This window comes from Sciurus vulgaris (genome assembly GCF_902686455.1).
Source record: "Sciurus vulgaris genome assembly, chromosome: 6".
Taxonomy (NCBI): Eukaryota; Metazoa; Chordata; class Mammalia; order Rodentia; family Sciuridae; genus Sciurus; species Sciurus vulgaris.
The window spans coordinates 9,983,258-9,999,433 of NC_136466.1; the positions used below are offsets into that span (position 1 = coordinate 9,983,258).

At 36.3% G+C, this 16,176-nt stretch overlaps 1 protein-coding gene across 5 annotated transcripts in view; it reads right to left on the minus strand.

Moving 5' to 3' along the window:
* The window catches only part of RANBP17 (RAN binding protein 17), a 284,952-nt gene that overhangs the window by 206,257 nt on the left and 62,519 nt on the right, over positions 1-16,176 (minus strand). For all 5 annotated transcript variants that reach the window (XM_079145395.1, XM_079145396.1, XM_079145397.1 and 2 more), the window contains one exon: positions 7,715-7,850. In XM_079145395.1, the coding sequence (XP_079001521.1) occupies positions 7,715-7,850 (136 nt within the window). The remainder of the gene's footprint in view (positions 1-7,714; positions 7,851-16,176) is intronic.

Consider the following 16,176-nt stretch of genomic DNA (forward strand, 5'->3'; position numbering starts at 1 on the left):
GTATGTGCCTATCAGTCATTTGGGTACCTTCTTCCAGTGTGCTTATTTACATATTGTAACCTTTTTAAATGTGAGTTATGATTTTTTTTTTGTAACAGCCTTGAGCCATCTGCCTATTATATAATCCATACATGTACAATCCAATGGTTTTTAGTATATTCACAGATACCTGCAACCAACACCAAAATCAATTTTAAATATTTCAATACCACCAAAAGAAACTCACATGTTTTAGCTGTGAGTGCCCAATCTCCAAAACCCCAGATTCAGGACTCAATAACCTACTTCCAGTATCTATAAATTTGCTTCTTTCAGAGATTTCATAAAAATGGAATCATGTGTTTTTTTTATGACAGGCTTATTTCACTTAGCATAATGTCTTCAATGATTGTTTATATTATAGCAAGTGTTTTAGTCAGCTTTTACACTGCTGTGACTAAAAGGATCTGACCAACACAACTGTAGAGGAGAAAAGGTTTATTTGAGGGCTCACAGTTTCAGAGGTCTTAGTCCATAGAAAGCTAGCTCCATTCCTCAGGGTTCAAGGTGAGGCAGAATATCATGGCAGAAGAGCAAGGCAGAAGGAAGCAGCTAACATCACCAGGAAGCAGAGAGACCTCACTCTCCAGATACAAAATATATACCCCATAGCCACGCCCCAATTCCCACCTCCTCCAGTCACATCCTACCACTTCAATTAATCCCATCAGGATTATTCACTGATTGGGCTAAGACTCTTACAACCCAATTATTTCTCCTCTGAACCTTCCTGCATTGTCTCACATGTGAGTTTTTGGGGGACACCTCACATCCAAACCATAAGAGCATGTATGAGTACTTCATTTCTTTTTATGACTTAATAACATTCCATTTGAGGATATACTAAATTTTGTCTATCCATTCATCAGGTAACAGACATTCAGATTTTTTCCATTTTGTTGCTACTAGAAATGATGCTTCTGTGAACATCTGTGTAGTCTCCATGTGGTTGTGTGGTTTCATTTTCCTTGGGTATATACACAGGAGTTGAATTACTGGAGCCTATGTTACTATTTAACCTTCTGAAGAACTGACATACTGTTTTCCACATTGGCTGCATCAATTTTACCTTCCCTTCAGCAGCATGAGGGTTTGTTTCTCCATATTCTCACCAATACTTGTTATTTTTTTTATATGCATCCTAATAAGTAGGATCTCACTATAGTATTGACATGAACTTCCTTGACAACTAGTAATGCTCAACATCCTTCCATGTGCTTACTGGCCATTCATATATCTTCTATGAAGAAATAACTATTCAAATTCTCTGCTCATTAAAAAAAATTTTTTTAGTGCTGGGAATTAAACCCAGGGTCTCATGCACACTAGGCAAAGGCTCTACAACTGAGTCTCATCTCCAGCCCATTTTGTTTATTTCTGAGTTATTTATCATTTTTATCATTGAGTTGTAAGAGTTCTTTATATTCTAGATGCAAGTCTCTTATGGAACACACAATCTGCCATTACTTCAGTCCTCGTAAATTTGCTGAGTTTTGTTTGATGGTACAGCACAACGTCTGCTCTGGAGAAGGCTCTGTGTGCACGAGTAGAATGTGTGCTCTGGTGTTTAGGGCTGGAGTGATCTACAGATATCTGCTGGGTTAGCTGGTTAAAATGTTGTTCAAGAGCTAGAGATGTGGCTCAGTGGTAGAGCATTTGTCTGGCATGCATTAGGCCTTGGGTTCAATCCCAGTACCACTAAGTAAGTAAATCGAGTAAGTAAATAAACGAAATGTTGAAACCTGCTATTTCCTTATAGATCATCTGCCTGGTTATTCTATCCATTATTAAATCTGCTGATACTTTGGCCTTGGACTTCCAAGTTTCCGGAATGTTAGTTGCTTATGGTATTTTTAAAATAACAGCCTGAAGGGTTAAGATGATGTTTATTGGCCACTGTGGTTCCTTTTTCTGTGAACCGTTTATTCATATATATTGCCCACTTCTCTACACCATTGTTTTTCTTTGATCAGAACTTAACATAACTGAATATTGATTCTTTTTAGGTTACATGTGCTTTTGTGCTATTTTCTTGCTATTGTTATGAATTTTTGTTTGTTTTTTTGCAACAGCCTGTGTTGCCCAGGCTGGCTTGAACTCATGATCCCATACCTCAGTCTCTTGAGTAGCTGGGATTACAGACATGCACCACTGTGCCAAGCTTATAGCTTTTCTTTTTACTATGTTTATTGTACCTTCTGATCCATGGAGCTTTTACTTTATTGTGGGTAGACTATATCAACCTTTGGGTTTGAGGTTTGGGCTTTTTATGTCTTAAAAAAATTCTTCCCTACCCCTGAATCATAAAGGTAATCTGCTATTCATATTTATAGTCCTCTAATAACTCAGAATTGACTTTTGTATGATGTGAAGTCATAAGCCAAAGTCTCATATACAGGTAATCAAATGTCCCACCACCATGTACTCAACAGTTTTTCTCTTTACTCATCATATTCAATTTGACTGCATAAATGGATAGATTCTGTGACTTTTTTCTTTAGTTGCCCATATTCCTCTTTAATTAAAAACTTAGGGGGAGGTGGATCCCCGACTTTCTGTCACAAGCTTGGCCCCCGCTGCCCAGTACTTTCTTACCAACAGCTACTGGACACTGAGTAGGAACAGGCCAGGGAAAAAGAGGCAGCAGCACAAAGCATGCCACAGTGGAATGAAGTGTCAAAAGAAAAGCCTGCAAAGGTAGGTCACAGGAGGAATTCATTCTGTACATAATGGGAAACTAACAGAATTTTAAGCACCAGGATGAAATGTGATTCCTGAAGTCTGGAAAAACTGTAGGTCTAACCAAAGCAGGTGTTCCAATAATGCAGTGCAACAGAAAAGCATGCCTGCTTTGGGGAGAGGGAAGAGTTCCAGGCCAACACCTGGGAGGACAATTTGAAGTCTAGTAAAGTTAAACCTGCAGTCTGCAGCCTGCAATCCACTGTTATCTTCACAAAGCTTACACAAGCCTGAAGAGCCAAGTACAAGAAGTTTACTGGATACAGTTTGCAAAATTTAAAGAACTGGAACTAAGCCAACAAATATCACCACACAAAAAAATTACTATATAATGACATAATAATACACTGTGATACCACTCAATAATTAAAATAAACTAGTTAGAACCACAGTATTATGAACAATATTGATCAAAAGGCAAGTTTCTAAAGATCCAAATGCACAATACTTTTACACAAAGTTAACAACACTATATTTTGTTTATAAAAACACTGAAAATGTGGAAAAAGAACAGAATCATAGATGAGAATAACACTAAATTTAGGATAGCTATTTCTTTTGGGCAAGACACAAGCAAAACAATCAGAGTAGCAATAGAGTCATTAAGGTTTAATTCAAAAATACACATATCTGAAATATAGCAAAGCATTAAGATTTGACATAGGTAGATGATGAGCATATGCACATTCATTACTCTTATTCTCTCATTTGCTAATGAAAAAAAGGTCACTACGGTAGCAGTGTGGGCAATGGACAGAAGTGGGGAGATGCAAAATGGAAACAAAGACAGAAAACTTTGTAAATCCAGTGAGAAATGACAAGCAATGACAATGATGTTAAAAAGGAAGGAGGAGGAGAAAGAAGTGAATCTGAGAAGTAATTAGCAAATAAAATGAGGAGGATGAGGTGAGAGATCATATTCAAGAAGTACAAGGAAGAAATTTTGGGTTGACTGCCATTCTTCCTTGAAATAAAAACGTAGGAGGAGAGGATGTCATTAGACAAGGAGTTCCTTGGGAACCTGCTGAGTTTGAAGGGCACATTCTATGTACCTGGGAGAAGATCCAATAGGAAGCAACATAACAAGGTGGTTAATAGCACAGGTCCCCGAGTTAGGTGCCCAGGTTCAAAGCCCGTTTCAGCCATTTTTAAATGGCTCCAAGTCTCAGTTTCCATGTCGACAGAAGGGGAGGGTGATAATAACTATTTTCATAGTGTTTTGTGAGAATGAAATCAGATAACACTTGTCAGGTTCTAAGCAAAGTATCTGGCACAGACTAACCATTCAATAAAGGTCTACAGTGAAAACTCAGGACTTCTTTCTCACTTAAAGAATGTACTTCTATCATATATGTCACAGAAATCTTCAGTAATTCCACCCTGGTCCCTGAAGCATTTATTTATGTAAAATATATTGTTATTTATAGAGGTTTTCAATAAAATTATCAAGATAATATCATACCTTATTTTAAATTGCTGAATAATTTTACTGAAGTCAGTATGTCATTTTCCAACTAAAGAATATATTCTGAAAGTACTAAACCTGAGTTATAAGCCCAATTCCTACAGAATTCTACTAAATACAAACATTCAAGTTAGTAGAAAGCATATAAGTCGTATGCCAGGCCCTTGGGAATGATAACAATAAACAAGAGAAGCCATGCTAACCAAAAACCACAGTCCATACATGTACTGCTAATAATACTTGCAGATTAGCAAAATAAATGCTAAAATAGGGGGTAAACAGGTGCTACAGAACAAAGCCCAAAGGATCTGTCTCAGAATTTGAGAGTTAAGGGCATTCGAAAGGATAAGGTATCTGATATGAAAGATAAGTAGGAGTTGAAAGAATAAGGCAGAGAGGTGAAACCTGATTTTTAAAGACATTTCCTAGGCAGAGGGAATATTTTGTTCTAATATCCCAGAAATAGAGCATCTAAGTACTGAATCATGAGGTTGATGAAAAATGTACAGAAAAGTCTCTTGTAAGTCATATTGTATGTGATAAATTAAATGAGACAATGCTTTAAAATGCTTGGCACAGTTCCTGATCCCCCCCCCCAAAAAAAAAAAATTGGTCTAATTGTTAAATATCACTGTAACCAATACCACCCTCTTCTTGGCCATCATTTGGAACCAGACAATATACGCACTAAGAAATAAGCTTCCACCTAGTATTCCTTAGTCAGTTGCCAGAAACAGGATGGTTCTGGGTATGCACAGGAGACTGGTTCCAGGACTCCCCACAGAAACCAAAGTGCACAGATGCTCAGGTTCCCTATATAAATGGCACAGTATTTGCATACAACCTATGCACATCCTCTTGCATAATTTATATCATTTCTAGGTTCCTTATAATACCTAATACAATGCAAGTGTTAGGTAGATAGTTGTCCTCCTGTACTATTTAGGGAATAATAACAAGAAAAAAATCTGTACATATTCAGTACAAGTGCAATTTTCAGTTCTGAATATTTCTGATATGCAGCTGGAATCCCCAGATGTGGAACCCATGGAAATGGAGGGCTAACTATACAGTACCTATTAAATGTCTTAAGAGTCTCTTCTGTGATTAGTAACATGGGAACAGACACAACAACTGTGACACCTCTTTTTAAGGAATAGAGAACGTGCAGAGCCCCCAGAAGTGGCAGGGCAAATGTCAGGAACCCACAAAAATGGTTCCTGTTACAAGACAAATCATCGGTAGGTCAGAGAAACCGAAGAGTGGGAAGTTAGCTTCACTTTGGGGTTAAGTAATAGGAATGCCCTAGAAATAAAGTCACCTTAGGACTAAACTCTTCTAATTAACAGGGCAAGATGCACATACCAAGAGTGTTAGAGGAATCAACAGCAGTCTGATGATGTGTTTACTCTAATATATAAGCTTTTTCGCAAAAGAGAAACTAATTATAACTCACTTTTTCACACTACCTTACATCAAAGTTACACATTTATACACACGTGTGTATATTATTTCAAATAAAAATTCAGGGGGAAAACCCCAAATCTCATTGCTTTAAAACAGTCTAATTTTATATATTTACTAAGCACTTTAAAGATAATAATTACAAAGCTTTTTCACTGATTCCACATTATACTGTTCTGATTAAAGACCCAAGCCAAAAGAATACTGGATTAGAAATGTTTCAGGAGTATTCACTTTTGCAAAAGCAATGTAACAAACTCTTTGGGTTCATTAAATAAGACAATCTATTATAATGTGATTTATCTTCGACCTTCACCTAACACATCTGCGAGTTAAAAGATACCCTGTATAAAATTTATACAACATAATTCCTTTCTGATCCTACTTTGTCTTATTGACAACTTAAAACATTTATTTCTAGCTACCCCTTTTTCTTCATAATGATCTCATTCAATAGTAGCTAAATTCTAAGAAAATTTTACTGATACTCTTTCTAAATGGCAATAAAACATCACAATAAATTTGACTAAAGAAGCATAAAGCTATATCACTTCCTTAAAAAGCAAATATACCTGAAATAAACTAAAATTACAGAAACTTTTTTAAGCAAAAGTTTTTTGAAATAAAAATATACATAAATCCACACCACAAGGGGCAGAAACCACAGTGAGCTGCTTGATGATGCACAGAGGGAATATGTCCAAGTCCCCACCACTACATCAAGATGTGTGGCACTAGCCACTCACAGAAGCACCCATGCTCCTTCATAGTCACTGCTCCCACGATCCTGACTCCTAAAACCAGACAAGTATTTGGGTTATCCTACTACACAATTATCAGAGAATCCCAAGTAACTGAAGGTTAAGTTAGATTTCCCAGGACAAAAAAGCCCAATTAAGCATATAAAGCTTATTTCAGGATTTTCAAATGAAAAATATTCTTCAACATCACTACAACCTTATCTAAAATCTTATTCAAACCACTTAAGAATAAACTTAGAACCTCTTATAGTTACTGTTCCATAAAGCAGGAATTAAAGAAAAAAACAAAAACACTTCACAGATCTTACTAGGGTCCTAAGAACAGTAGTCTCTTAGAATCTGGGGAACAGTGGTTTCGGGACCTTTCCCTCCAGCTACCCAAATCTTCAGATGCTTAAGTCCCATTAATAAAATAGCTTAGTATTTGCATATGACCTATACACATTCCTCACATGCCTTGACTCATCTCTAGATGACTTACAATACCTAATACAATGTTGGTGCTGGGTAAACAGTTGTTACACTGTACTGTACAGGGAATAATGACAAGGAAAAAGAACATGATCAGTGTTTGGTACAAACTCAATTTTTAAAAAAGTATTTTTCACCTATAGTTGGCTGAATCTGTGGATATAACATCTGCAAATACAGAAAGCCAAGTGTACTCCTAAGTATCTACTTAGAGCTCAACTAAAAGTCCTCAATAATCTCTCATGTGCCTCAAGATCAATTCATGCACACTCGCTGATGCTGAACTTTCAATTATCCTATTCAAGTCTTCCCCACATTAATGTGAGTTAACTGCAGCCTTTCAAGTACATATCTAAATTCTCCTAATCATCATTATTTATCATGTAAAAATGTCAAGGAATGAGTGGACCAGAAGCAAGTGTCAAAAAAAAGCCCAAATTACTGAAAAGCAAATCTTATTTCCAATCTTGAAATACAAAAGGCAAAATCCATTAACGTGTTTAAAACAATCTTAGCTATTTAGTGATTATCCACGTAAAAAATATTTACTACTTCTCTGACAATCTCCAAAGAAAATGTTAAATCTAAGTATAAAATTAACAAATTAACTTCACATTGCATTTCAATACCAATTCATCAAATGAGTTCAACTGACCAATTAAATTTCTTTCACAGAAATTCACCAACTATGTCATTCAGCTCACAGTTTGTTCAACATGTACATCTTTCTTCACCTCCAATAACATTTTAAAAATCTCTAGTAGTGAATACCTACCTTTGAGGTTCTTTGAAGTTGATCACCAACATATGTTTTGCGAAACTGATCCAAGAACCATAGAATTGCAAGTTCTATTTTCTCATTAGAACACCGAGGCAATCCGGTATCCATTAAAGATATAAGCTGAAAAACTCTTTTCATAAAGAAAAAAAAAAAAAAAAGATTCAGTACAAATTCTTAGAGAACATTAAAATTCTTATCATAAATATATAATCAATATAAAAAGTGGGAAAATATTAAAGTATACAAAGAAAACAGTTCTGAAATCCTACCTATGGAAAAAAGATATTACAATTTGATCTAATTCCTTCTAGACTGTTTTTCCTAAGACATACACATATATATACATGAATACAAACCTATATATGAACATGTAGATATAGATATTATTTTACTAAAAATCTCCACATATAGACACATGGCATATACATATAACTGTATAATACATACACAGATACAAGTAAATACATGCATATATTTTCTTAGCAAAAGAATACTGAATGTGTAGTTTCACACTTTTCTTTTTCACTTAACTTTATATTTCTAAATAATTAAATATTTTATGATCACATGTCTCAAAATTAAAATATCAAGAACTATACCCACATTACATCACTCTAATGAGTCATAAGTTTTACCTAAACAAACCCAGAAGATGGCTGTAATAAAATCAAATATTTCCAACACTAAACTATTATTTTACTAATGATTAGCAGAAAATCATAAATTTTGTATTCATTATGTGATGGTTTGACATATTTGACTCCATGGAAATGTTATAGGCCAGGCTATATGGGCAATAACTAAACAGACTCCATTTTACCTTGAGACTCTATGTTATGTAGGAAATACTTCTCCCCTGGGAACACCCCGCCTCTGTACCCATCAACAGTTGCTTAGCATCTCCCATGAAAACACCCACTTCTGTACCCATCATCAATTGATTAGCATGACATGTTTGGCAACACAAAATGGCAATTCTTGTATAATGAAAAATTGTGCCCTTTTGGATTCCTATTTTCCTAATCAATGTACCATGTCAACAGTGATTGTCTAGATGTTAGTAACCATTCTTCAATTTGTACCTAAGGTCATTTTGACCCACTTCCCCCTTCTGCTAATGATTTCAGATCTCATGATATTAATTTGTAGTTTTGAATCATAGCAAAAGATGCTTATGATTGATGTACTGACTTATGGTATAAAAACCCCTACAACCCTATGGTCGGGGCTATTCTCCCAATAGCCATTTTTGGTGCATTGTGTGAAACAGTTAGCTGGCCAGCTAATAAAGACTCTCAAATTTGGACTTCTCAGTGGTGATTGGTCTGTTCTTAAGTTGCACCCCATAACAATTACTATTATTACAAACTATTACTAGAAAATCACAAATCAACTGAAGGTTAATTTCCTACAGAAGAAACTTAATTAAATATAATAAGTTTAGTCTTGAATTTTTGAAAAAACTTCTTCAACATTACCTACTTTTATTAATCCATTTTGTTCCACTGTCCCAGACGTGCGTGGAACACCTATAAAAGCTTAAATATAGCTGGGTGTGGTGGTGCACACCTGTAATCCCAATGGCTCTGGAGGCTGAGGCAGGAGGATCAGGAGTTCAGCACCAACCTCAGCAACTTATGAGGTGCTAAGCAACTCAGTGAGACCCTGTCCAAATAAAATACCGAAAAGGGCTGGGGATGTGGCTCTGTGATTAAGTGTTCCTAATTCAATCCCTAGTACCAAAAAAAAAAAAAAAAAAAAAAGCTTAAATATAGTTTATATAAGTACATAACAAAATCATACCCATAATACTAATAATTAGTGTATAACATTTATAACAATAAGTCATAGGTTATGATTTCCAACCCATTTTAATGTACCCACATCAATTTTGTTGAACTATTTCCAGAATTGAAAATTTGGGACTTAATGGTTTATAATTTTCTGCTGGGTGGATGCCAAGGGCCTTACACTAACAAAATCAGCATTTTAGAATACTTTTCTGAGAGACAGAAGGAGAGGTTGCTGAGGAAGCAGCATCCTTTTGTAAACTCGCACAAAAGCAGCTACAACTGGCCCTGACCCACTTAATCCCTAATTCCTTGGATATAAACACATGAAGAGTTATGTGTCCTTACAAAGATAGATTCTTTTTATAGGATTATATATACTATTCCCAACAAATAAGGCAAACAAGACTATATATTCTCCCCCCAAGTCTTTCACACTCCTGGAGCACACTCTACGCGTGGTCCACGCCCAGCTTTTTCCACTTAACAATGTGTCCTGGAGACCCTCTGTCAACAGAGGGCTCCCTCACTCTCTCTCCAGCTGCTTGACTTGCCATTACAGGAGTGTGCCCTGGTATTTTCAGACATTCTCCTATTGAGGAACACTGAAGTTGATTTAAATTTTTCTGGTAACCAACATATATTTTTATAATACAGGTTTCTAAATGGCATAGAAAATCGGTATAGGTTTTGTATATATTTGTCTTATATGAGGTTAACATTTTCATTTTTATATTATATGTATGTCCTTTCCTGGGACTTGTTTGTGCATATCCTTTGTTGATTTTTTTTTCTCTACCAGGTTTTCTTTTTAATACTGACTTCTATAACTCTTTACATAAGAGAACTCGACTTTCTGCCTGTAATTAATCTGCAAATAAATTTTCATATGTCTGAAATTTAACTATGGTGCTTTTAGAATTCTTCATGCAAACGTTTTTGTTGTTTTCCTCATGCAGAAAATATATATTTTTTTAATTTTATAGATTTTGCATAACAGCAAGGTCTTACCTGAGGTATTTTACTATTCCAACCTTTTATATTTATATCTCTGTAATACATTTGGACTCATTAGTAAAGATGTTTACAAGGCATTCTTTTTATGGTTGTGTAATACTGAGGCTACACCAAAATTAAATAATCTTATTTTGCATGTAAACTCATATATCTAAATGAAACATAACAATTGCCCTCTTATATATCCCCACAAAAATTTCTAGAAACAGAACATCTAGGTCACAGGGTATCCAACTTCTCCAAAAAAAAAAAAAAAAAAAAAAACAGTGCATGCTGTCAAAGGGTTAAGAAAATATATTCGAAAGAAATTTTATAGTGATAATTTGCTATATTTATATTAAAATACTTTTTAAAAGTTCCCTTTGTGTACCAAATAACTTCAGCACTGCTAAGATTTACAAAAGAGAACCTGCATTAGAATTAGATTACTGTAACCATGAAGATGTGTTTATCTGATTTTGGGAGGAGGGACAAGGCTGACTTTTAGAGTCTCTGTACTGCTAACTGAGCAGATTGTTGGTGTAATTTTAAAATAAATAGATGCATACAGCAAAGTTCACCTCTGGATCCAGGTGATTTATCAAGTGACGTAGGAATAGCTTGCTTTTAAATTCTTTGCCTTGAAGGACCTCCCTTCTACACAAGTTCTTTGTTGCCTCTAAGTACTTTCTCATATTTATTTCCATTTCCTTTTTATAGTACACATTCCCAAATCCACAGAAGATGTTAAAGCAAAAGACAGGTTTGTTGGCCTGCTTCAACTATATTAAGCTGGTGATTTACATCTCCCAGCAGGAAAGTAGGAAAGAATTTCCAGCAGGGTTTATGATCCATTTGTCAAGGGAGTTTTGGTAGCTTTGCAGGTTCAGAAGCAAGTGCCTGAAGTCCAAAACAACAATGGCTTTAAGCAATACAGATGTTTACTTCTCTCTCAAGCAAAAATCCAAGATAGTGTCCAAGGCTGGCTGGTGCTCCGTGGTGCACCGGGGACTCCGATTCCCTCTGTCTTGTTGGTGTACTTGCCTGCAGTCACTTTGCTGTCTAAGGCAGCTTCTTCAGCTCCACCGGTTCAGTCCACATGCTGCATCTAGCACATTCACTTAACAGCCAAATGTGCACGACATAATCACTTGACCATATCTAGTTTCAAGACAGGCCAGTAACTCTTGTCCTTACTCAGAGTGGACATTTGTCCAGCAAAACAATCAGGTATTTTATTACTACCACAAAGAGAAGAAGAAATATGGGGGACAACAAGCAGTCTCTGCCAGTGTCCTTGGACATGCATAAGATCAGTGTTGTATTTTACACACAAATGAGTATAATATTGACTCCCAATTTCAATGTATTATTCCTACATCTATTTTTTATCTCAAATTATTTTTGGAAAAAAAAAAGCTTATAAGAAATAAAAAGACAAAGCATTAAAAGATAAATCTTTAAAGAATTTAATCCAAGTTATAAGTACACCATTTCAAATACAAAGAAATGGATATTGGATAATTACTTGTTTGGATTTCCTTGGATTACCAATGTAATAGGTATTCATTAAGTTAACAAATATTTGCAGGTCTATCGAATGACAAGTATGTATCAGATATTCAGAATACCGTGGTGAGCAAGACATATGCACCTCTAATTCTCTAGAAATCTATAATTCATCAAAGGAAAGACAGTAAAACAAGGAATTAGAGTGAAGCATGACTAGTTCTAAAATAAATGCTATAAACAAAATGCAAAGATAAGTAATGCTCTGGAATGGAGCAGGGCAAAGGGTGTTAAAAGAGGAAGCATGCGCAACCTCACAGGGGAGAGAAGCTGCTCATTTAAATACTGCGAATGTTCAATACAGCTAGGAAACAGTCAGTGGAGGAGACGAGGCTGACGAGAAGGGCCGGAGTCAGATCATGGAAAGCCACGCTGATTTTGAACCAGGGAACCCTGAAAAGCAGCGTGATGTCACCCCAGAGTCAAAGCAGAGCACTGACATGGACTGTACTTTAAAAAGTTCACTCTGGCTGCAAAAAGGAAACAACAAGGAATCAAATTAAGAACTACAAAACCAGTCCAGGTAGAAGTTGGCACTAGCTAAACTGGCAGAGGAGAGGGAGATAAGTAGACTGGTTGGGATAAACAGAAGGCAGCTCCTACATGGATGCTGGAGAAAGGAAAAAGGAAAAGCCAAGGATGATCTCAGGATGGGGGCAGAGTGGTCAGTGGTGAGACACATGGAGAGTCAGCGAGGAGCTTCATTTCAGCCACTAGTTGAACCGGAGCTGCACATGGGATAGAACATCCCATTGGAACAATTCAATCAGTGTTTGGAAGTCAGAAGACAAAAATTACTAAAACAGAACAGGAATGCTGAGCACTGCGAGGGCTCAGCTGAGGCTGGAACACCAATGACAGTGGCACCTACCCACAGAAGTGTGCACTCTTACCATCACTCACCAAGTAAGAGAAAACCCTAGATTCCCTCAGTAGTGAACTTAACTGTCAAAGCGTACTCCCTCCTTTCCTGTGAAGCCAGAGCACGTGATGATGCTCAAAGGGCACAGAGGAGGGCAGCAGGCTGAGCTGAATGGCAAAGGGAGGTGAGGAGGTCAGAGAGCAGAGGATGCTGTGGACCACCGCACAGGCCTGGGAATCTGTGTAAAGTGTCACAGGAAGCCACTGGAGCTTATGACAAGATGAATGGGGGAGTAATGTGACCTGCCAGGAAAGAAGCTGAAGTCACCCATGTGAAGTAGGGTTTGGGAGAATCACAAAAGTGTGAGCCAGTAGTCAAAGTCTTCAGTAAATGACAACAGGTCACAAGGAGATGAGCAGAGGAGAGCAACAAGGGGAGACAGAGGGTGGCAGAGCCACACAGAAGACGTCTGGAAGGAAGCAGACTGAGAGGACACACGGTAAATAAGACAAAATCCCTGGGAATCTCTCAAGAGGTTCACATTTGATTGTAACAAATTCTATTAAAATTGCTACAAAATTATGTTTACTCAATTGGAATTGTGTGGCCTGAGTACAACTATATTTACTTGCCAAGTTAAAATAACTTTTAAATGTGTTAAAGTAATATATTTTAATGATAAATCATCACATTAGAAACTTTTGTAAATATTAAACATTTAGGTTAAAATAGTAAACAAAATTTCTACAGTAGCTATGTGATCTTCTAATTTGGTAGTGTTCTTCTAGGAGTTAAGACAGATATCATGACAACATATAGCAGCCAACAATATTATGGTTCTAATTACTTGAAACTTCTTCATAAAAAAGTAGTATTTTTGCAATTTTACATGAGATCATTCTTACTTCAGAATCTCAATACTCTAACACACATACAATTATGTTGTTCCAGACAAGGTGTGAGTCCTAGCACACACACCCCACCCTGAATTTGTGTGACCCATCTGCATATCCATCAATCCCACCATCATCTCTCACCCCACCCCAATTCCAGCACCTTCCTGTAGTCTCAGTAAAAATTCACAGTTACTGCCATTATAAATCTTCACCCAGTGGAGAAAAGAGGCCCACCATAGCTCCAGCCTGTTGCTCTGATTCAAGAGGACCAACAGGAAGCTCTGGCTTCCCCAGCAGCTCCTCAAAGAAGTCACGAAACACAACTAAGAAGTGTGGAAAATTAGAGACCCCAGTGAGGAATGTAAATCATTAGACACAGGATGCAGAAAGAAGTCAATAGATAAAGTGCTTGCCCTCCGTACCTCCTATCCCAGGCAGTTTTGAGGTACAGAGGTTCCATGTGGCTTCTGGGGAAACTTCCTGTAAACGCAAGCAACCAACTGTGTTTCTCAGTAATGCACCGCCTTATGCAGTTGATTGTCACTTTTCATGGTAGTTGTGTCCTGAACAGTTGCTGAGAGCACTGGCTCAGTGAATACTGAATCACTGCTCCTAGGGGAAACATAGGGTGAAGTTCCTGCAAGCCTCTGGCTGCATTTTTGTCACACATCATGACCTTTTTTATGTGTGTTTTTGCTTAAAGACACTGTATTTAATTTATATTGTTGATCTGTTAACATTGAACTTGGGTCTGAATGAAACTTCTCTAGCCCACATATTTTCTCTGTGAGGTACATGACATGGTTCTTTAGAACACTGAGCAGTACTGCAGTTGGGTAAATGAGCCAACAAAGAACACAAAAACATGACACGGTGCACTAACTGAACTTCAAAAAGAACAGCTGTTTGGAGCATGAGAGCTGAAGAAAGAAGGCAGAGGACTGACTTATTCAAACTCAGCTGGAAAACTGCAACAGGCAACTCAGATTTCTTTGCCTCTGTGTCTTGCCTGCACACAACAACAAAGACACCATGAGGACTGACAAGACATGTATGACAAACACATCTATCAAACAGGCGAGTTCACAGACACAATGTGGAGTAATGAATTGACCGCATTTGTCTTCTCTTGTTGTCTCACCTATTTTCCCTGTTCTACTATTCCTTCTGAAAAATGCACATTTATGCCCCCTTCCAATAAAGCATCAACCCACAAGTGTCACCTAATGCTGTTTTCTAGGTAATACAGGCTAATACACAAAATAAATCTTATTTAAACATTTGCTGTTTAAAGAAAACAATGATTTTTTTTAAAATTTGCAAATGTACATCTGCTTTATTTTTTATTACATATTTCCCAGAAAATACTGACAGTGTATATTTCCCTACTGAGAAACAAAATCTTTTTTTAAAAAAATCGAACTAATTATAACAAAAAGAATATGTAATTGCCATTTTGCTTAATATGTAATGTCATCTTAAAAGATGGTACAAAAGCAAATTTACTTGGTTAAAAATTAACTAAAGCATTTTAAGAAAGCCCCAAACACCTATTATTCATATTTTCAAGTGACTCAAATTGATATAGGAAATAATAAATCTTTAAAAAACTAAAAGAATTTGTTTATTCGGGTTCAAATGTTATTAAAGAAAATTTAAAGGTTGAAAGGGTATGGGGGTATGGAATGAAAATAAAATTTTAATTCAAAATTATAATTTATCACTTAGGAATACATTTAGTAATAATTATGAGAAAGAATATCAACTAGGCGTAATGATTTTAAGGACTTTACTAGGGTGACAACAATAAATTTCAGGATCGATGGAAAAGTATGAAAGGCCTGGAAAAAGACATAAGGATTTTTTTTTTAATCTACTACTACATTACAGTTATACATATTATTAGGGTTCATTCTGACATAACTATACAAGCATGAGATTTAATTTGCTCTAATTCAGTATCCAGGACTTTCCCTTTCTTTCCTCTCCTCCCTTTCCCTGTCCACTTTCCAATCTTCTTTCTATTTATTTGTACTTTTTAACATTAGTGCATTATAGATATTCCACAAAGGTGGAATTCACTGTAGTGTATTAATATGTGTATAGAGGACAGTTTGGTCGGTTTCATTCCACCGCTCCTCCCTTTTCCTGAAGACCACCCATGAAAAGACATAAGAATTTTGCATAAAATATAATGGCATTTCAAACCACTTGATGGTGGGATTGGTATTAACTGGTTAACACTTTGAATAGTAGAATATTAAGATCTTTTATACTGAACTGTTACAAATAAACTAGAATATATAATCACCAAAGCAAATCAGATAATACAGTTGACATAAA